At 43.5% G+C, this 24,214-nt stretch overlaps 1 protein-coding gene across 11 annotated transcripts in view; it reads right to left on the bottom strand.

The window, feature by feature from the left end:
* LOC134345188 (transcription factor Dp-2-like) overlaps positions 1-24,214 on the bottom strand; it is a 273,052-nt gene that overhangs the window by 124,847 nt on the left and 123,991 nt on the right. The window contains exon 1 of one of the 11 annotated variants that reach the window (XM_063045433.1): positions 16,747-17,111. The exons of the other annotated variants lie outside the window; for them this stretch is intronic. Coding sequence (XP_062901503.1) covers positions 16,747-16,757 — 11 coding nt within the window. The 5' untranslated portion in view covers positions 16,758-17,111. Of the gene's footprint in view, positions 1-16,746; positions 17,112-24,214 lie in introns of those variants that run through there. 11 annotated transcript variants of the gene reach the window in all.

Genomic DNA, 24,214 nt, shown 5'->3' with positions numbered 1-24,214 from the left:
CCAAAACACAGGGTCTTCAATCATTTCCAGACAGAACTCTCTACATAGAGCAGAATGTTTTTACTAACAACTGGGAATAATTCTGCAAGTCAGAATAATTCTATCAGTCCATTCTTGCAGAAGCTGCTGTTGTTTATCTCCAGGATAAATTCCAGACTTCAGCTCCAATCTACAGATTGGCAAAAGATCCATAATCTAAAAACTGAGGTAAATGGCTTCTGCATCTCGAGTCCCTGAGAATGCACAAATGTTGTGGAGTATGCCCGGTTACAGACAAGAGTAGGTAGATTGAGTTCAAAGTTCAAAGTAAAATCTATTATCAGAGTATGTACGTATCACCACATACAACCCCGAGCTTCTTCTGCGGGCATGCTTAGCAAATCTATAGAACACGAACTGTAAACAGGATCAATGGGAACAAACTGTGCGAACTGCCATTCTTTTCCAGCCCTGATGAAGGGTCTCAGCCCAAAACATCAATTGTTTGTTTCCTTCCATCGATGCTGCCTAACCTACTGTGTTCCACCAGTACGTGGTGTGCTACTCCAATTAGCAGTCTCTCGAAAAGCAGAAGAGTGGACACGCCACCACCTCCTCAACAGCGGCTGAAGCAGCGAAACGCCCTGCTCCGTCACACTGTGTGCAGCGATGTGACAATCGTCACACATACCACGCCTGTTAGTGTGGGTTGTACGCAGTTTAACAATCTAACCATCCTAAAGCCTGGTCTATACTTCTGCGTCAATGCGTCGCCGCAAACCCTACGCAAAGCCGACACGGAACCCTAAGCAAGAGCTTGCATTGCTGTGACACGCACCTCTCCCAAAATGCAACCGCGCGTCGCGGCAACGCAGAACACAACAACTGTGATTGGTCCACTTGGTAGCATCGCATTTCATCCTACGCTGCAATAGCTTCCCATTCGGCGACTGAAGGGCAGGGAAGGAACTCTGGCTGCAATGTTTTCCATAAAGCTTTACAGACCTCCGAAATTACGGAGGGCAAATTTCATTTTGACGATAAAAGACGCTTGCTTCTTGTTTATCCCGAGAAAGACTACCATGACCATGAAGCCTTGCGTGGGCAGGTGTGTGCGCATGCGTGACGTGCGCGAATTGCAGAGTGATGCAGACACACCAACGCACAAGTATAAATGCTCACACCGTGCGTAGGCCACTTGTGTAGGTTACGGCGTCAAGTTAACGCAGAAGTATAAACCAGGCTGAAGGCAGGCAGCGGAACAGCAGGAGAAAGATAAATAAGGAGAAACATTAAAGCATTCAGATCCTTCTTGTCTGGACCGTGGAGTATTTATTTATGTGACAGGAAATGCAACAACAGTCGCCAATTCGACTGAGAATCCCACACCTTACCACACCCTACTGTTAACTATCACTGCATCTGCCTGTACATAACAGATAAACACCATCACAGAATTATTTATAGGTTCGGTTCAGAAAGGCAGGGAAGAAATTGCTGATGTCTAGTGGAGAACGGTTTAAAAGCCCTTTGTCTAGGAAGTCTAGGCAGGAACAGCACCGTGATGGCGCAGGTATCTGTGACAGGGCATCTGAAAGATGGCAAGGGATAAAGGTCCAAACGGCGTCCTCCTGAGAGAGGACAGCAGCATCATGTTGTACCAGCCTTGTTACAGCCCCAGGTGGCACCTCAGAAACTATACAATCTGTCGAGCAGATTGCTGGAAGATCCAACAGGCCCTTAGCAGAGTAATCTGCAGTCAGGACCACAGCGGTCTGAGTCACATCACAGCACTCAGACGTGGGTCTGCTCTTGGGTGCAGGCACAGTTGGCCACACTCAAACATTCACTCCACTCACTCTATGCAAAGCACAGTGAAGTTGGTGTTGGATTCCGCTGTGCTCTCTGGCGCAGAATACAGGCTTTCTGATAGGGTTCCGAATTCACTAAGCATTTCATTTTGCACTGTGTTGGATCTCATCTGCCTTAAAGTCCCCAGTCAAGTTCAACATGAACGGCTAGCAGAATATGATACTTGAAAAGGCAACCTTGACCCATTAGATGAATCCACTGAAGCCTCGGAAGTACTTCAAAGGACCACCATGGAATTGTTCCATCTGTGCCTCCTGACCACATCTGGTGGGGCTTCCACCACCGTAAAGGGAAAATTTTGGCTTCCAGTCTCCCCTGTCCTGCAAAACAACCACGTTACTCTGACAAACACACTATGATACTGGAATCAGGGTGGAAGCTGTCGAACAAAGGTCATTCCCTGAATCACAAGCACCCACCTTTCAGACACTCCTACAAAACAAACAAGCTCCCATAAGATTATTAAATTTAAAAAGTCCAACATGTGTACCTACAAACAGCAGAGCTAGTTTCCCCTTTCCACTTTTGGCAACTGTTCTTTACTCCCAGTCTCACGTGTTTTTCTCACTATACATTACAACGCCATGGAGTTATGGATACCATGTTGAATGATTTCTGGGAATGCTCCAACTTATGGACAAATCAACTTAAGGACATCTATAAAAATGGAACCTGCTCGTTACCCTGTAATTGCAACTTCTAATGAAAACCATGGATGCAAAGACAGTGCATATGACCTGACCTGTACTCTAACTCAGGAGCTTAATTTCCATAGGCTAAAGACCTTTAATTATGGTACATTAACATCAATGCCCCAATAAACAACATGTCAAAATAGATGAAAATATCTCAAGAATATAATTGACATTTGGATCACCACTTGGTGCTCGAATCACCGTGGAAATAATACTGTAAAAATAATGCTTTTAAATGAAATAGAAATGGCTGGACATACTCAGTGGATCAGGCAGAGGCACTGGAGAGGGAACCAGTCAATGCTGCAGTTCTACTAAACTCTGGTTAGACCACACTTGGGATATTGTGTACAATCTGGTCGCCTCATTATAGGAAGGATGTGGAAGCTTTAGAGAGTGCGCGAAGGAAATTTACCAGGATGCTGCCCGGACTAGAGAAGGCTGAGTGAGATCGGGCTTTTCTCCTTGGAGTGAAGGGTGATGACAGATAAATTGACAAAGGTGTATAACATGATAAGAGGTATTGATAGAGTGAACAGCCAGTGCAGAAAATGGCTAATATGGGAGGGCATAATTTTAAGGTATTTGAAGGAAAGGATAGGGTGGGGGGGGGTCAGATGGAGATTTTGTCTTTACAGAGAATGGTAAGTGCATAGTACGTACTTGCCTGGGGTGGTGGTAGATACAGAGACATTAGGGACATTTAAGAGACTCAGAAATAGGCACATGGATGAAAGAAAAATGGAGGGCTATGGGGGGGGGGAGAGAGGGTTAGACTGATTTTGGAGGTTAAGAAGTCAGCACAACATTGTGGGCCAAAGGGTCTGTACTGTTCTATGATGATCTTTCATCAGAGCGGTGAAAACTTGGAAGCCAAGTATGGAGGGATTTGGGGTGGGGTGGGATGGGGTGGGCTGTAGAGTAAACAAAGGTCTGTGACTGGGTGGAGACCCAAACTAAACTTTCTTGTTCACAATACCCAAATGTATTCAGGCATGTCACTTCAAGAAATGACATTTTATATTCTATAAGCTAATGCGTGAAAGATCTATTCTCTTTTCCACTTAGTTTGATTTGGATGTCTTCAATACAAGTTGGATAACATTAGCATTGCATTTGTATTTCACAGTTCATTTAGTCAACTTGTCAAGTGAACTATTTCTTCTAGAGATGAAAATCCATCAGCATCTGCCTCCTCATCTGTCTAAAGGGCTTACAGTGCAAAGACTAAACTCATGGCGTCAGCCAGCCTGAAGGTCCAAAAGTACAAGTCCAGCGTTAACCAGCCGCAGGGCTTCAACCAAGGTTGTCAAGGCTCTTACATAGGACAGTCTGTCATCACTGCGATCCCATCAAATGCTCCAATCACAAGGACCTTCAGATTCCCATTCATTTATTTATCACATTACGTTGGAACGTATAGCGAAATGTGAGTTACATTAACAACCAACGTAAGGACGCGCTGGTGGCAGCCCACAAGCGCAGCCAAACGTTCGGCGCCAACACAGCATGCTCACAATGCTTGGCAGAACAACACAGAATAAAACAAAGCAGAGTTCCGAGTATAATCATTATTGAAGTATGTATACTATATACAGCTGTAACCCTCAGGTTCGGCCGGTGGGATTAGTCTAGGGAAGATAGTCTCCAGCCCCACCAAACGGTGTGAAATCTCATTTGTTTGGATGCTGCGTGATGTGTTACCCTGTTACAAATCAGTACCACAAAATATCAGACAGTACACCATATATAATTAAATGATTTAGCTATAACTCTTAATTTGACTAGAGGGTTAGTAAAAAAAACAGAAAGAAAAGGGCCCAGTCTAATGTCACATTGGAGCTCACGGTTTCCTGTCCCTTAGTCCTCCATCGATTTCCCCCGGGCATCGTCAACTCCTGGCCCCTCACTCCAAGTCCACTCCGTCCTGTGGTCTACAGCCCCTCCCTTACACACGTCTTCTCTCTTCATCTCTCGCCGAACAAAAGCCCGCGAATCCCTCTCTCTTGGGCACACAACAAGAAAAAACACTCCCTTCATTGGACGGTGCACATTCCAAAGCCCCCGTTATCTCTAGTCATAACCCAAACACTGCTGCTACAGAGAAACCATTACATCAGCAGTGGAACCTTTCTCAGGGTGTTACACAGCCTTGAAATTTGTTATTTTATCGGCAGCCACAAAAAGAATGAAACCCAATTGAACCCATTAAAAAAGACTGTCAAACACCCGCTGTGCGAAAAAAAAGAACAAATCATACAAACAACAGAAAGTAAACAAATAACACTCAGAACAAAAGTTCACAAAAATGAGGCCACAGCCTGGAATCCAGTTGCAGGCCACAGCCTCAGTTCAGCACAGTAAACCTCACAGAGCGGGGAACTGAACACTGGCCCCTCCCTCAACTTCCATCCACCAACATCCCAACCTTTTTCAATCTAGACCTGTATTTAAATCAGCTCATTCCTCACACGCGGGCCGGGGCCCTGCCATGCTGTCACAACTGCACTGCACTTCCGTGACTCCAGTTCATTGAATCCCCCAGAGCAGCGTGAAGAAGCGCAATTTTGAAAGGGAAGGTACAGGCCATTGATGGCAGTGATCATTGTCCATAAAAAAAAAATGTGATTGTAGAGCCGTTAATAGATTTGTCTGCTGCCAGTAGAGCGTCACCAGTGCCATCCTAAACCAGGACACAACAAGCAACAAAACATCAGCAAAGCAAGCCCATTTCCTCCCTCCCATTCTCCCAGGCCTCCAGCCTCTAGTCGTCAGCCGCCAGATTTCGGCTTCCCTCAGGTTTCGATTTTCACTCTCAACACCCAGACGAGCCAATAACGGGGCTCCAAGTGTAGGCCCTACCACCTCTTCTGCACAATGACAGTTCAGGTTTTGATCTTAAATATTGCACAAGGTGCAAATTAAAGCTTACAGCACATGCCCAAGCATTCCAATTAAGCCTTGGATGCTACAGGCTTCATTCAAGTTGGCACATTGCGGTTGTCATTTCAATCAAGGCAAGGAGTCTTTCACACCTCTTTGGTTCCAAGAAAACTCTGAAGCTGCCTATCACCACTACACCCAGGAACCGACAAAGATCAACAACCGGCAGAATTACCTCTTGGCGAATTCAAACTAATCCCTTGATCTTGTTCTTTCCTGCTCTACAGAACCTTCCTACCTTCTAAGTTTCTAATATAATTTACTAGCTAGGCCAAGGGCCTAATACCTTGGGCCAAGTTCACCAACAAGCCAGCTGCAGGAAGACTAGCCACAATTCTTTGATCTCCGTGGAGCAGACACTTCAAGCTCATCCATTACAGCTTCACGCAGGTAACTCAGGATAAAAGGGATAAGATTGCATCCGACTCAGGAGAGTAATCTGAACGCTGAATGTGAGCCTAACCAATGCTTGCACAGTTCACTTTCTGGATGATCTCCAGGGCAATTGCTCAGTTTGTTTTAAAAAGAAACATATGAAATCATTTCAAATGAATAACTCGGAAATCTGCAATTTCTCTCCCAGTTCAAAGTTAACTTCCCACACAGTTCAATCCTTCAACACTGAGGATGCATTCACTTCTAAGTGTCAGAAATACAACTTTACCAACAACCAAGTGTTAGTGTAGATTTTCCATCCCTCGATGCACTGGAGCATCGTATCAACAGCCAAGCAGAAATTTACAATCCCGTACTTGATGAAGTGACAGAGAGGTCGATGGCCCCATGGGAAAGTTCACCACAGACTACCCTCTGATAAATTTCCAAAAGTACTAGAACATTTTTAAACACACAAATACAGTGTTAAAGACACAGATGAAGCATTCAAGGTTCAGGGAAATATGTGGATGGCTTCAAATATAAACATGAGTGAATTTTGCATTTTAAACGATATGGTTCCCGTTTATATCACAGCAATGTCTACAACAAAGGCAGCCATTCAGCCTATAGTGTTTATGCTACCCAGAACTATTTACACCAGGGATGGGCAACCTGTGGTGCATTGCACCCTAGTGATAATAATAAAAAAGTAAGCCTACTCATGCAAAAAGTATTAACCAAAAACTGATCTGTAGAAAAAAAATCTATAACAGGAAGTCAAGTAGCTAAGAGCGAGAAATGGGTTTTACTGAGGATAAATCTAAAACTTAGCAATTATTTTTAGCAATTTTATTATTTCATGCACATCTTTTGGCAAATGTTTTCTTTCCCATTACACACAAAAAATGCTGGTGAACACAGCAGGCCAGGCAGCACCTATAGGAAGAGGTACAGTCGATGTTTCAGCCCGAGACCTTTCGTCCTTTGCGAATATTTGCAGTTTTGTACTTCTTCGAAAATTAAGCCTTGTTTTTACTTTCAGTTACCCATCACAGTGCAAAAGAAAATGAGCAAAAAGTGACAGTAAGCACGAATTCAATGAACAGAGGGGAAATTAGTTCTTATTTATAACTGGTCCATCAGGAAAAACATTGTGCATTGCTTGTGACAACACTTTCTCACATAATAGAAGACATGACCTTAATAGACACTGTAAAACACAACATCAGACTGAAATAGAAGGAAAACTGAAGCTAGTGCTTGGGTCTGAGTTACGGAAAGAATATGTGATTAAGAAAAAGGAAGAAATCAAAAGAAGACAAAATATATTTGTTAAAAGTCTCATTAAGGTAAGTAATGTTTATCTTGTTTTATATTAAATCAATATATCATGTAAAAATGCTAAAAATGTCTATATTAACATATTTTTACGAGAATTGAATGGGGGTACAAGAGTTGTATGGCGCATCTGAACTTGTGTGTGAAAAAATTGACACATGGAATGTAAAAGGTTGGCCACCCCGATTTAGACTAATCCCACTTCTTATATGTCCCAACCTCTGGTCTACATCCATGTGCTTTTATATAAAAGAAATTAAAGCAGGTTTCTGCTATATTTAGACAAGAAGTTCGAGGCCATTCCCTCCTCCTTCCCCTTTGGATGAGAAATAATGTGCAGCTAAACCTTCAATCAATTACTTTTTTTGTGGGGGCGGGGGGGGGGGAGTCCCTTCCTGGTTATCCCACTTACAATCTTCCCTCAGCTTCCTCTGGTCCAAAACAAAACCTCAAAGGCCCGAATCCTCGGCTTTGCTTGTTTCAGCGGCCGGGGCGAGGTCGAAGGCGCTCGGCAGAGGATGGCGCTCGGGAGGCTGTATCGGAGAGGCTGGTAGGAAGCTCGAAGTTTTTGGACGGATGGACTCAGTGTCGGCTGTGGTCAGCTGCTTCCAAGGTATCGGCAAGTTGACGGTGCCTGGAGGTTTACTGCAGGGAGTTTCTCCCTTTTGCCGCCACTATTGGGGACTCGGGAGTCGATCGACTTGGGGACTTTGAGACTATTTTTACCATGCCCATGGTTAGTTCTTCATCAAATTATGGTATTGCTTTGCATTGCTGTAACTAATGTTATAATTATGTGGTTCTGTCAGTGTTAGTCTTTGGTTTGTCCTGTTTTCTGTGATATCACTCCGAAGAAACATTGAATCATTTCTTAATGCATGTATGCATTTCCAAATGACAATAAAAGAGGACTGAGTGTTCTCATAATCTTAAAAAAAACACCTCAATTTAACAATATCTCTTCAATTAAATTTGTCCGATCCTGGCAGTTTTCTAATAAACCTCTGCTGAACACTCTCCAACACTAATACACTTGTAACACAAAGAGCGAATCAGTATAACACTTCAGTTGTGGTGTGACTACGATTCTGCACAGTACTAGCATGATTACCCTGCTCTTACATTTAAACCCTTTGCCTAAAATGGCAAGTACTCCACAAGACTCTTAATCATCTTACCCACTTGCTTTCAATGTGAACTTCAAAGTCCTTCTGCCGTCTATACTCGAACATTGTGCATTATAACACAGTACGGGCCCTCGGGCCCACAATGCGCTAAAATTTTAAGACCATAAGACATGGGAGCACAACGAAGCCATTTGGCCTATTGAGTCTGCTCATCATGGCTGATCCATCATCCCTCTCAACACCATTGTCCTGCTTTCTCCCCATAACCTTCGATACCTTGATCATTCAAGAACCTATCAATCTCTGCCTTAAATATACCCAATGACTTGACCTCCACAGCTGTCTGTGGCAATGAATGCCACAGATTCAACATTGCCTGGCTAAAGAAATTTTTTTTCATCTCTGTTCTAAATGGATGTTCCTCTCTTCTGAGACTGTGCCACCTAGTTCTAGACTCCTCAGTATAGGAAAGATCCTCTCCATATCCACTCCATACAGATTTTTCAATATTCAATAGGTTTCAATGAGTCCTTGCCTCATTTTTCTAAATTCCAACAAGTACAGGCCCAGGGCCATCAAATGCTCCTCATATGTTAACCCTTTCATTCCTGGAATCATTCTCATGAATCTCCTCTGGACCCTTTCCCACACCAGCACATCTTTTCTTAGATAAGGAGCCCAAAATTGCACACAAATATTCCATCTGCAGTCCGACCAACTTCTTATAACTTTCAACATTACATCCCCGTTTTTATATTCTAGTCCTCTTAAAATGAATGCTAACATTGCATTTGCCTTCTTTACCACTGACTCAACCGGCAAATTAACCTTTAAGGAATCTTGCATGAGGACTCCCAAGTCCCTCTGCACCACTGAGTTTTGAATTCTCTAGCTATTTAGAAAATAGTCCACGCCTTTATTCCTTCTGCCAAACTGCATGAACATGCATTTCCCTATACAGGTGCACATTCCTTTATCCGAAATTCTGAAATCCAAAAAGCTCCGAAAACAAAGTTTTTTCGCCAACAGCTGACGTCACTCAGGTGTGACGTGGCAGCACTAGCAGAGGCCGCCAGACGTCAGTTGTGGCTCAGCGCTCGTACTGGTTACACGTGTTCGCTGATATTTTGTGTTCACTGTTGACTTTGTGTTTAATTTCACTGTCAAAATGTCAAAAAGAGCTGCAGATACCCCTATGGGTAACAATGAGAAAAAGAGAAGGAAGCATCTATCATTATCAGTAACACAGAAAGTGGAGTTATTGCCGAAGCTTAATTGTGGTGTGTCTGTGCGGCTTCTTACTGAAGAAAATAGTGTCGGAACTACCACTGTATATGATTTAAATAAACAGAAAGACAAGTTACTGAAGTTTTATAGTGACAGTGACGTTCTACATTTATTCTGATAAATCATTTACCATGTGTTTGATTCGGTTCGTTTGAAGCTGTATATTTTTATGTTTTATTGAATGTTTTTGTTGGAAATATAATTTTTTCTTGCCATTATTCCCTAAACAGTACAGTATAACAACTATTTACATTGTACTAGGTATTACAAGTAATCTAGAGGTGATATAAAGTATACAGGAGGATGTGCGTAGGGTTGGTGTGCTGCCGGGTCCTAAAGTCCACCGCACTGAGGCAGGTTAAATAAGGGACTTGAGCATATGTGTCTTTTGGTAAGCGGGGGGGGGGGGGTCTGAAATCCGAAAAATTCTGAATTCTGAAATGCAAATGGCCCCAAGGATTTCGGATAAGGGATTGTGAACCTGTATTATATTCCATCTGCCACTTCCTTGTCCTTTTCCCTTATCTATCTGTCTTTCTTCCTCAACACTACCTACCCCTCCACCTTCCTTTGTATCGTCCACAAACTTGGCCACACAGCTATCAGTTCCTTCATCCAAATCAATGTCATACAACATGAAAAGAAGCAGTCCCTAAGCCAACCCCTGCAGCACACTATTAGTCACTGGTAGCAAACAGAAAAGGCCCCCTTTATTCCCACTTTTTTGCCTGCTGTCAGTCGACCAATCTTCTATCCATGCTACACACATAAAAGTTACTACAGGAAGAGGTACAGTCGACGTTTCAGGCTGAGACCCTTTGTCAGGACTAACTGAAAGAAGAGCTAGTGAGAGATTTGGAAGTGGGAGGGGGAGGGGGAGATCCAAAATGATAGGAGAAGACAGGAGGGGGAGGGAAAGAGCCAAGAGCTGGACAGGTGATTGGCAAAAGGATTATGAGAGGATAATGGGATGGGAGGCCTAGGGTGAAAGAAAGGGGGAGGGGTGAAGTCCAGAGGATGGGCAAGGAGTATAGTGAGAGGGACAGAGGGAGAAAAAGGAGAGAGAGAAAAAGTGTGTGTGTGTGTGTGTGTGTGTGTGTGTGTGTGTGTGTGTGTGTGTGTGTGTATAAATAAAGATGAAGCCACACTCAGGTTGGAGGAACAACACCTTATATTCCGTCTGGGTAGCCTCCAACCTGATGGCATGAACATTAACTTCTCAAACTTCTGCTAATGCCCCACCTCCCCCTCGTACCTCATCTGTGATTTATTTATTATATATATGTTCTTTTTTTTCTCTCTCTCCTTTTTCTTCCTCTGTCCCTCTCACTATACCCCTTGCCCATCCCCTGGGCTTCACCCCTCCCCCTTTCTTTCTCCCTAGGCCTCCCATCCCATGATCCTCTCATATTCCCTTTGCCAATCACCTGTCCAGCTCTTGGCTCCAACCCTCCCCCTCCTGTCTTCTCCTATCATTTTGGATCTCCCCCTCCCCCTCTCAAATCTCTTACTAGCTCTTCTTTCAGTTAGTCCTGACGAAGGGTCTCGGCCTGAAACGTTGACTGTACCTCTTCCTAGAGATGCTGCCTGGCCTGCTTCGTTCACCAGCAACTTTTATGTGTGTTGCTTGAAATTCCAGCATCTGCAGATTTCCTCGTGTTTGCATTCTATCCATGCTAGTATCTTTCACATAGTCCCATGGGCTCTTATTTTGTTAAGCAGCCTTACATGTCGTACCATGTTGAAGGCCTTCTGAAAGTCCAAGTACACAACATCCACTGACTCTCCTTTGTCTATTCTGCTTATTAGCTCAGAGAATTCCAACAGATTTGTCAGGCAAGATTTCCCCTTCAGAAAACCGCGTTGACTTTGGCTTATTTTATCATGTGCCTCCAAGTACCCTGAAACCTCAATCTTAATAATAGATTCCAACATCTTCTCAACCACCAAAGTCGTGCCAACTGGCCTACATTTTCCTTTCTTTTGCCTCCTTCCCTTCTTAAGGAACGGAGTGACATCTGCAATTTTCTAGCCGGAGGAACCATTCCAGAATTTAGTGATTCTTGAAAGATCATTCTAATACCCCCACAATTTCTTCAGCATCTCTTTCGGAACCCTGAGGTGTAGTCCACCTGGTCCAGGTGACTCATCTACCTTCAGGATTTTCAGCTTCCTAAACACTTTATCCTTAGTAATAGCAATGACACTCACCATACCCCCGGACACTGGCGTCCTCCTAGTGTCTTTTTGATTCATTGACTTAGTGTCTGTCATATTCGATGATGACAGGAAACCTGCGTGGGAGAGTTTTTAAAGATGAAAAGCCTTTGCACAGTGTAGTTCCACTCTCTTGACCTCTTAAGTCCAGGTCCGGTAGTACGAGTCGTCACCACAACTGGGGTCTCCTTCATTGCAGTAGATGACCATGACTTTTTCTGAGCATCGTCATGTCCCTTGCTCTCAACGAGGTCTTGCAAAACCGCCTTCCCGGCCAATAGATATCACTGTTGATCTTATCCACCCAGTCCGCTGGAGCTGCCTCCGCATGCTAGGGCAGAATGTCCCTATCTCACCAGGGTATGAGGCCTGCCACCTACCCTCACCTGGTTTAGCCCACCCGTCGAAGTGGTGCACTGGGGTGTGGCTGCCGTCGCATGCAGACAGCTACCTGGAGCCACAGGTGAGAGGTGAGTCTCTGGCACAACATGATACAGTGAACTTAAGCACGTTGTGAAAGTTGAGAGGAAAGTATGGGGTTTTTTTTCATGGAGCATGCTCAGAACCTAACATATTCAACATTCTTGTGAAATGGCAGGCATAGAGAGAGGTAGACATTTACAGAACCCAATATTAAGGCCATGTTCTTCAGCTTTGCACGTTCCCCTAATGTTATCCATCCTTGATTTCTAACCCACCTTTCTCCAAGATTTTCCTAGGAAGCCTAAATGATCTCTGGCTATTTCCCTCATTTCAGTTTTCAGTGCTCTGTCCCAACTACAGCAGAAGGGAACCTGGCGCGTCTCCAGCCATTACCCCATACTGATCTTAATTCGGGTACCTGTAATGTTACCAAAATTACATTTTATTTTCTGGATGCTGATAATCACCTAAGGGAACGTTCCTCTGCAAAACATCGCTCGACTTTTCACTCTTCAACATCACTGAGCCAAACGTGGAATCAACTAATTCAGCACAGCTTAAGGGTTGAATACAAGAACTTTTTGGAATGCACAGCTCAGCAACTTGCTGAGCACAATCCCTATGTTACTGTGAGTTGTCAGCGTCTTTAATCTGTCGTCCATCTGTTACAAATTCGTATTTGCCTCACCGTGGCAATGCTTTCCCACAACCTATATTTTTGTTGCCTCTAGTCCAGTTCTGTGCATTGGGTATTCATTGCAAAATAAGTAGCTCAAAACAAAAATGAATCGGCTCTTAATCTGAGTAAACAACACGCATAAAGAAGTCAATTTTGTCAAACTTCTACCAAACCTTGCTCAGATCTCAGTTATGAAGTACAGCATGCACTAATTTTCAGAAAGATATCAAGGCCCTGTGGAAACTTACAAAGATGTTGCCTAGTATGAAGAAAATAAACACAAAAAAAAACAGTAAATTATAGAGCTAATATGATGGTAGCATTTAAAGTGATTAAAGTATGAAGAATACGTTCAGTTATTTCAGCCTACGTCACAAGTAAAACACATTATCAATGATTCAGAATAAACGCCAACATACAGGCGGTGGAATACACTTCCATATTTGGCAGACGAGGCAAAAATGACATCAACATTGAAGATCAACAGAATGAGATGGGTGAACCCTCTGTGTTAATGCATTAGAATTACCAACTGACATGGAGGGTTAAAATCAAACAAAACTGCTATCACCATAATTCTATTTATTTCTGTATCTTTCAAAAAAGCATCTCACGATGCATAGCCACGTCTATGCCTTAGGGTTATTATTCCATATATTTTATGGTTGTTACAGTAATTATTGTGGACATAGTGTTGAACATTTAGCCCCGCCACCCCATCTTACCACATTACCCATCTGTTTCCGGGTTGACAAGTGAAAAGTATTATCTTTATAAACAGGGAGCTTTAATACAATATTAAAAGCAAAGGCTAGAATATTCAGTGGAGTTGGCAGCATTTCAGGAGGAAAGACAGTTAATACTTTTGGATGGGAAACCTTTGTCAAGAACTCAGTTACCTTTGCAAATGCAGACAGACTGTATGTGTTTTTAAATTCATAACTTTCCATCTTTTTCCTAACCACAGCAAGTTCATGCACATTTGGAACTCCATGAATTTTGGTTTTATTCTCTGGACAAATGGCTGGTTTCAAATTTGAACCTACTTCCTTAGGAGTTTGCGAGAATTCAGCATGACACCTAAAATGTTGACAAACTTTAATAGATGTGTAGTGGAGTGTAGATTGGACTGACTGCATCACAGCCTGGTATGGAAACACCAATGACCATGAATGGAAAATCCTACAAAAAGCAGTGGTTACAGCCCAGTTCATCACGAGTAAAGCCTTCCCTACCATTGAGCACATCTACACAAAAGCAGCATCCTTCATCAGGAACCCCCCACCACCAAGGTCATGCTCTCTTCTCAATGCTGCCATCAGGAACGTGGTACGGGAGCCTCAGGACTCACATCATCAGGTTCAGGAATAGATATTACCCCTCAACCATCAGGCTCTTGAACCAAAGGGGATAACTTCACTCAACTTCACTTGCCCATCACTGAACTGTTCCCACAACCTATGGACTCATACTCAAGGACTCTTCCATCTCATGTCCTCAATATTTATTGCTTATTTATCTATTATTATTATTTCTTTCTCTCTTGTATTTGCAGTTTATTTATTGTCTTCTGCACGCTGGTTGAACACCCAAATTAGTACGGTCTTTCAGTTTTTTCTACTGTTGTCATTATTCTATTATGGATGTATAGAGTATGCCCACAAGAAAATGAATCTCAGGGTTATATAGGGTGACATATATGTACTGTGATAATAAATTTACTTCGAACTTGTTTGGCTTCAATTCAGGGTTTTCAAACAATGGACACCAGAATTAGTAAATGGTGGGGTGGGGATCGGGAGGAAGTAAAATATATTCTTGTGCCCAATATTAAGGAAGGTTTAACACGTAGTCATAGAGTAGTACAGCCACTTTGGCCCTAACAGCCCACGCTGAACACAGCATCCACTCTGGAGCAACGCACACAAAAATGCAGGTCAGGCAGCATCAATAAAAATTAATAAAGTCGACATTTTGGGCGAAACCTTTTGGACCGAGAACATCCACTCTGGTAACTCCAGTTGCCTGCATCCAACTTATATCCCTCCAAGCACCTCCCCTCCATATATCTATTCATATGCCTCTTAAATGTTGAAATTCTACTAGCTGCTGGCAGTTCATCCTAAAATGTATCACCTTGCACTTAACAAAGTTGAAATCCATCAGCCAATCTCCCTAACTGACCATGATCTCTTTGCAGTTCATTTAAACCTGCTTCACTGCCAACAAGACCTCACTGAAGTCAATATAGACAACATTCACTGCCTACCTCTATCCATCTTAGTTACGTATTCAAAAAAACTCCAAAAGAGTCATCAGGTGTAGTTTCCTTTCAGTTTCATGTTGAACATGGACCTCTGAACATTGAACACGAACAAAGGTTTATCTTCTGGCCAATTATGCCTTAACGATCGAGAGATTCAGAATTCAAAATTCAGAATAAGGTTTATAAACACCGGCGTGTGTCGTGAAATCTGTTAACTTAGCAGCAGCAGTTCAATACAATACATAATATAGAATAAGGAGAGAAAAATAACAATAATAATCAATAACTAAATCAATTTACAGCATACGTATATTGAAGAGATTGAAATCGTGCAAAAAACAGAAATAATTTTAAAAAATGAGATAGTGTTCACAGGTTCAATGTCCATTTAGGAAACAGAAGCTTCTTATACCCAGCCACATCTCATACATATAAAAGCTTGTTTCCAGAGGTTGTTATTCAGCTCAGCAAGCAAAGGCATTCAGCCATTCTTGCCTGCACTACCCCAGTGAAAGAACCATCTCAGAAGCATTAGATACGATCTGAGCTACATCAAGGAAACAAGAAAGTCAGTGTGAAACATGAGGAGATGTTAGCATCATGGTGATCCACGATTTGAAAAGTAGGACTGAATTTAGAGAGTGGCAGAATGGGCCACCAAATATATAATGGCAATGAGCACATCTGTTCAGAACTACGTGCTTACTCTTTTATGCAGAACTGCACAGTATGGCCAGGGACGTGAAAATCAACTGTTCATGATTTGAAACTATCAACAAAATAATGAAACTTGGTTCTTGCGGGATATACATGGCAACCACCTGGCATGGATGTTACACAGTGACCTTAATCAGAGTTATCTGTATTCCACGCTTTCTCTTTTCAAGTTGATCGTGCACTCGATAATGAGAATGAACATATGTCAACTTGGGAGACAGATTCATATATCAACTTGGGAAACAGATTCAGCAATCTATCACCCAAGGAATCGCCTGGAAAGGGACTGAAATGCAATTAAAAATCTTGTAATCATAAACAATTCTCGAATTTTTAAAAATTTGTTTTCAGATGGAATAAAACAAAGCAGCATTCATAACAGATATTCGCTAGACAAACTAGTGAAATGGTTAAATAATGCTCCAGATCCCAAAAGTTCCCTTAAAAAACAGAAAGCACCCTTATCCATTTTATTTGGTGACATGACATCACTTGGTTTATTCTCCTCAGCAGAGTGAGGGAAATGAATAACAGTTGCACTTGCTGCTAAATCAATTATGGATTTACAACTTATTAAATCTCTACACTCCTGCCAGGACAAGGCAACCTCACTCACAGCCTGTGCCAGGATCTTCATCAAAGCTCAACAATCAGCAGTCCCGACTCCTCCCCACTGCACCCTATCACCTACAGATTAGATTAGATCAGTTCTATTTGTCACATGTACAGTATATCGAAGCAGACAGTGAAATGTGTCCTTTGCATCAATGGCCAACACATCTGAGGGTGTGCTGGGGGCAGCCTGCAACACGCCACTGTGCTTACCATGCCAACATAGGGTGCCCACATTTACTAATCCAAACCTGTATGCCTTTTGGAACATGGGAGGAAACCAGAACATCCGGAGGAGAGCCACAAAGTCATGGGGAGAACAAACTTCTTACAGACAGCAGTGGGAATTAAATCCCAATCTTCTGACCATTGACACTGTAAAGCGTTACACTAACTGCTACACTACTGCCCCGCCCTCTCTACTTCAACGTCAATATGAAAATGCATTTTAGAACTTTGATCAAAAGAAGGAGCCAATAAAATTCAGCACAGTGGTTAGAAACTGATTTAGAAAAAAAACATATTCATTGCTGTACTTCTCAGAAGCTCCTCTGAAATGTCTTTAAATGTCTTTATGTCTTAAGACTAGAAACAGCCCACTGGCTTACAACCAAATAGCAAGATTCTTAATTCAATCTACAACTTAGTCACAAGCATTATTTGTAACTGCTTTCCAAAGGTCTCCACTGTACATTTTCCAAAATCAGTAAAGTTGAGAGAAACCATTTCCCTTTCAAATCTCATACACTAATGATTAAAGAAGCTTTGGGACCAAAGTCCTGCTACTTGAGCCAGCTTGTTTGCTTTACAGAAGATCAGATCACTTCCCAAGTTTATGGTATACATTTAAAAAAAAGGCAAGCAAAATGAACATAAAGGCCCCTTAAGTCTGGTCCACCACTAAATAAGATTTGAACCTAGCCTCAGCTTTATCTTCCTGCTAGCTCGCCAAAGACCTCGAGTCCTCTCCAGACCTTGAAAAATTTATTCAGCTTCAGAGTATGGAATTCCAAAGATTCTCAAGCTTCCATGAGGAAAATATTCCTCATCTCCATCTTAATGGACAACTTATTTAGTATCATCTCTCATTCTTCTGAACTCCACTGGATATAGAACAGTTTACTCCGAGCTAAATTGTCTTAATTTATAAAATAATGGTGCGAGACACATCCTAGGATGCACTGGGACACATCATCAGTGATGTAACCTGGGGTCATCAGGTGTTTCGGGTCCTTCAATATCAGACACTCTCGCCCAGGTGACCTAGCCAGGGTTGATCAGGCCCTGGCTTCATCCTCTGTGATGGTCCTGATGGCTTTTTCCTTTGCAGCTTCATAATGCCAAAGAGAGAGTAGGTTCTGCACAGCGAGAGCCAGCAAAATCTCTACACCCCCACCTCTACAGGCTTGTGTCCCCACCCCCCCCCCCACCCTGCCTCTGCAACTCCTCGACCAGCTCCTGGTCTTTGGCTTTCTTACACCTCCTCAATCCAGCCTTCCCAAGGAACTGTCAGTTCTACCATGACCACCTGCTTCGAGGTTTCTGACAGAATGACCAGGTTAGGCCTCAGGGATGATGATGTGATGAAGTCAGGGAACTTGAACTGCTTGTCAAGATTGACTTTCAGATGCTGGCAGTACTTTGAAAGAGAGCAGACATCCTCAAATGTGGATAGTAAGATGCTTTCCCAGTGGTCGAGGCATCTAAAATCCAAGGGCATAGATATAAATCTAAGGCACAAGAGGTTTCGAAATTATCTGAGGAAGAATCTTTCCACCCGGAGGCTGGCTGGAATCTGGAATGGACTACCTAAATGGATGAGATTTTAAGAACTATCTGCACAAGAGCTTGAATCACTAAAGTACCAGATCAGATTGGATGAGATTAGCTTTATTTGTCACATGTACATCAAAACATACACAATGAAGTGCATGTTTTTCATCCACAACCAATACAGTCCGAGAATGTTGAAGGCAGCCCGCAATTGTCACCAACTTACCATGCTCACAATTTACTAACACAAACCCCTATGTCTTTGAAATGTGGGAGGAAACCAGAGCGCCTGGAGGAAGCCCACATGGTCACAGGGAAAACGTACAAACTCCATGCAGACAGCGACAGGAATTAAATCCCTAACTTCCAATCATTGGCATTGTAAAGCGTTGTGTTAACTGCTACATTACCATGCCACCCTAAACTAATGGCATTGTGTTAACCGCTACATTACCATGCCACCCTAAACTAATGCCAAGCCAGCCAGGAGCACCTGGATGAGAACCTGAATTGCTAGCGTACTATGGACCAAGTGCAGGTATTGATGGTCCAAAGGGCCCATCTCACAGCAGTATAATTCTCCGGCAAGACCACCTGTTCTGAGTGCAGTACTGGGAGCAACTGCCCAACTAGCCATTTATCCAGCCCTCCATAAAAGCTGCCCTTGAAAATGGAGACCACTTTCCCTACCTTGGCAGCATTCTCTCCTCAGAAGCAGACATCGACTCAGAGATCAACCCGAGTCATGCCAGTGGAGCCTATGCAAGATTAAGGAAAACTGACTTTGAAATCATGACCTACAGGTCCAAAAGAAAACTTTTGGTCTGTAGAGTGATGGTCCTTCGTATATTACAGTACAAGGCTGAATCATGGACCCCTACAGAAGACATTTGAAAGACCTGCAACAATGCCTTCAAAGGGCTGTATGAAAGATTTTGAGGATCAGCTGGAAGGACAGACGCACTAACACCAGCATACTGGAGGAGAGCATCCTCACCACATTAAAGCAGCACCAACTCCAGTGGATAGGTCACGCAATCGGATGCCCAACTCACGACTCCACAAACAGATGGTTTACTCACAGTTGAAGGAAGGTCAGTGAGCGCCTGGTGGGCGAAGGGAACTCTTCAAAGATAACGTCAAAATCAGTCTGAAGAAATTCAACATTACATCTAGGAACTGGGAAGACATCACACTCAACAGGCACATCTGGAGGAAATCTATTACTACACGAGAATTACCTCCGCTGTGCCGCAGAGAACAAAAAGAGAGAATGAACAACCTCTAACCACAGCTACCACACTGCACTATGGATCCCAGATTGGCACCAACAGCCTCCTGTGGACCCACCAATAGACAAGCCCTTAGGAGACCATCTTACTCGACTCGGGCAATCACACTACCTAACCCTTGGAAGCATTGTAGACTGCAGCTTTAAAGCCAGTGCAGGTGGTGGGCATAAACCGGTGTTGATCGGAACAGCTATGGCAGCTGCCTTTTCTGGAGGCACCACTTGTCTCAATAAGCCTGTTAACATTAAGGGTATCACAGCATTGAGCACATAGCACCACTGATGAGAAATTTTTTTAAAACACATTACAAACCGGCATACATGATGGCATTGACCCAAAGATTCTGATCTAATTAAACCGGTATCAAATAGCAGATGGGCCAAATCACATGAATATATTTGGCGCGGAATTTTAAATAAATGCTACAATTACAAGGATTGAAGATATCTGATAATTAACAAGATGATTATGAAAACCTGTCACCTCATTAACCATGGTGTGTTAAATGAGCTCCATTGTGGCCACAAGCATCACATGGTGATAGAATCTTAATCACCCACAGCTTCAGCATCATGTCTTAAAAGTTCGAGGTTAATTTGTTATCGAAGTATCTTTACATTATACAACCTTGAGATTTGTCTCCTTACAGGAAGCCATAAAACAAGATACCCAAAAGAACCAGTTAAAAAAAGACCAACAAACACCTACTGTGCAGAGAGAAATAAAACACATTGTGCAAGCACTAAACTTCGGCATATAGCATTTAGAACGAAGGTGAATCCTCAGAGCAGCTGGAGCAGGCCCGCAGCCTCAGCTCTGCGAAGAACCAAGTAAACATCACCGAGCAGAGAACCAGCCCGACCCCCTCCTCTTGTCCCGACACCCTGCCCTTACATCATCCAATTATCGGGTCGTTCCTCACTCTGAGACCCAGATCCTGTTGCTTCGATACGCTCTGGGCCTGGACACCACCATCATCACGTTCCAGCCCATACTGACCTTTTCAAATCGGCCCAGCACTTGGATCGGTCAAACCCTGCCCTCGGTTTGGGTCCACAGACTCCTGAAGCTGCCTCTCCTACCCTCCGACTTTTCTCTGCTCCGCTCAGCCCGACTCCATGCCTCAAACTCGCTCCAACCTCTCCCTGATCGGGCCTCGACTTCGCCTCACACCCGCACGCTTCAGCTTCGACTCAGTCGCAACGTTCGCTCACCTCTTCATTGTTTGCGGTGATAGTTTCCAGTGTTAAAGTAGCATGCCCACAGCTTACTGACCCTAACCAAACAGTGCATCTTTCGAGTGTGGAGGGGGACCAGAGCCGCCGGTAGAAGAAACCCACGTGGTCATGGGGCGAAAGTACCAACTCCTTACAGACCACGGCGTGAACTGAACCCCAATCCCCCCCATCTTCTAGCCGCACGCTGTAAGTGTCACACTAACCACTATGCCACCATGTCAGAACTACGTTGTAGTTCCTACAATATAGAACATAAAACACATAACAATAGGTTACTCTAGTAGAATTTAGCATCAAGTCACATTAAGAGATACAAAAACGGCTAATACAAAAGGACAGCCCTTTCAAACGTACCTCGGGAAAATGATGCAGGCTGCACACTCATCCTATGCCTCTTATCATCTTATACATCTCCATCAAGGTGTTTCTCATTCTCCTTCGCTCCAAAGAGAAAAACCCTAGCTCGCTCAATTTTACCTCATAAGACATGTTCTCAAATTTATTTATTTATTAATTGAGCTAGAGCACGGAATATGCTCTTCGAGCCACGCCGCCCAGCAACCCCCTGATTTAATCCTGGCATAATCGGGGGGCAAATTTACAATGACCAATTAACCTACCAAATGGTACAACCGGAGGAAACCCACACGGTCACAGGGAGAACATACAAACTCCTTACAGGCAGTGGCAGGAATTGGACCTGGGTCACCTGTACTGTCCCCAGCCACTGTAATACCGTTGTCAACCTCAGCAGCATCCTGGTAAATCTCCTCTGCACCCTCTCTTAAGCTTCCACATCGTCCCTGTAATGAATTAACCAGAACTGAACACAGGTCGAAGTGCTGCTTGGCCTGGTGAAATGCAGATCAGTAAGAACAGGACTTGACGGTAGAAGTCGGCACAGTAGCATCGTGGTCAGTGCAATCACCCAATCAGGGGTCAATCTCCTCTGCTGTCTGCAAGGAGCCGGTGTGTTCTCCCCGTGACTGTGCAGGCTTCCCCCGGGTGCTCGGTTTCCTCCCAAATTCCAAAGACGTACAGCTGGGGTCAGCAAATCATGGGCATGCTACTGTGTTGGTGCCAGAAACATGGTGGCACTTACTGGCTGCCCCCAGCCCAATCCTCACTGACCTGATTTGACACAAAACGAGGCATTCACTGAATGCTTTGATGTACATGTGACAAATATCTATAATCTTCAATCTTTAAGTTAGAAACAAACATAGTTGCACTAGCTCAGACCATCAAACAGGAACAATTCTGAGATTAAACACCAGCAGCATTTTCAATTACGAAAAGCCCCTACAGGAAGCAGTAACACAACTTCAAGTGAAAAAGCTCTGCAGAGTGAATGCTTGAGAAAAGATTTCTAAACAACAGCATTCATAATGCAAGAAAAAATGTCCACACTGGAAACAGAAGCAGGAAATACTCAAGCCAATTACACAGTAACACACACACACAAACACACAAAATGGTGCAGGAACTCACCCATTCCAAAAGGAAACAGTCGATATTCTGTGCTGAGACCCATAATCGGGACTGGAAAAGAAAGGAGAGGGGGGAGAATCCAGAAAAAGAAAGGGAGGGTACAAGCTAGAAGATGATAGGTGAAGCAAGGTCAGGAGGAAGGAAAATGGGTGGGGGGGGGAGGGATGAAATGAGAGGATGGGAGATTATTGAATGGAAAAGGTAAAGGGCTGAAGGAGGAGGAATCTGATAAGAGAGTGGACAATGGGAGAAAGGGGGGCACTAGAGGTGGTGACAGGCGGGTGAGGAAAAGAGGCAAGAGGGGAGCAAGAATGGGAATAGAAAAAGAGAGAAGGGGAGGGGTAAAAATTACTGGCAATTGGAGAAATCAAGGCTCACACATCAGGTTGGAGGCTACCCAGACAGAATATGAAGTGCTGCTCTTCCAAGTAGAGAGTGGCCTAATGGCAGCCATGGACCAACATGTTGAAATGGGAATGGGGATTGGAGTTCAAATGGTTGGCCACTAGCAAATCCAGCTTGTTAAGGGTGGAGCAAAGGTGCTTAACAAAGCTTCTCCCACCGCCCCCCCCCCCCAATCTACGTTGGGTCTCACCTATGGGAGTACCGGAGAGAGCAGACTCAGTAAAGTGTAGCCTCACCTGGAAGGACTGCTTGGGGCTCTTGAATGGAGGTGTGGGAGGATGCGAATGCACGGGGGCAGCACTTCTTCCGCTTGCAAGGATAAGTGTCACATGGGAGATCAGTGAGGAGAAACGAACAGACAAGGGAATCATGGACAAAGCGATCCCTGTGGAGAGAGAACGACAGGAGGAAAAGATGTGTTTGGTGGTAGGATCCCATTGAAGATGGAAGTTACAGAGAATAATGTACTCAGTACAGAGGCTCAAGGAGTGGTAGGTGAGGATAAGAGGAACTCTATCCCTGTTAAGGTGGCGGGAAAATAAAGTGAGGGTGGATGTCCAGGAAATGGAGGAGATGTGGGTAATGGTGAAGGAAGGGAAACCCCATTCTTTGAAGAGAGAAACAGTTGATGCTTCAGGCCAATATATTTTTATGAACTCTTTGGATGATAAATTAATTCCAGAGAAAGGACATTAACCTGAAACTGTTTCAGATGTTGCCTTACTTGCTGAGTTATTCCAGCAGTCTCTGTTTTTATTTTACAAAACAGCAGTCTCAATTCAGTCAGAATTCAGTCAATGACTTGTCCCGCTACATCTGCATTATGCTGATACTTCAGTGAAGTGCTGAGGGAGAGATACACTGTTGAAGGTTCCATTGGATGAGCTGATAAACTAAGATTTTGCGTGTCCTCACAGGACACCATAAATGATTCCATTCTACAGCAAGATCTGGCAGAGCAGCAGTTTCCCCAACATACTGGCCAAAATGTACCCCTACCCACAAGTTGTTGATCATTTCCACCTAGAGCAGACAGTTATGACTCAAAGACCCATCCTGCCGAAGGGTTTTGGCCCAAAACTTCAACTGTACTCTTTTCCATAGATGCTGCCTGGCCTGCTGGGTTCCTCTAGCATTTTGTGTGTGTTGCTCGGATTTCCAGCATCTGCAGATTTTCTCTTGTTTGAGTTAAGACTCAGTATCGCATCTTTGTTAAATTGCAGCAATGCATCAGAGCTGTTCAAAAAGGCAGGCAGATACAAATGGACAGGTTCTTAACTTACCTCTGCAGAGTTGAAAGTGCCAATAAACGAAGCAGACTGTTACAGCAGAGAGAAGCAACCAAACTGAAGAGATATGACAGTTCAAGTTAGAACAAGATAATGTCAGAGGGTCTGCTGATTTTTCCCCACTGCTTTCCAATGCAAACGACGCACTTCACTGTATGTTCTGATGTACATGTCATAAATAACTTCAATCTTT

This window comes from Mobula hypostoma, chromosome 4 (genome assembly GCF_963921235.1).
Source record: "Mobula hypostoma chromosome 4, sMobHyp1.1, whole genome shotgun sequence".
NCBI classification, from domain to species: Eukaryota; Metazoa; Chordata; class Chondrichthyes; order Myliobatiformes; family Myliobatidae; genus Mobula; species Mobula hypostoma.
The sequence above is the reverse complement of the archived record's forward strand: the minus strand, read 5'-3'. Positions and strand labels throughout refer to the sequence as shown.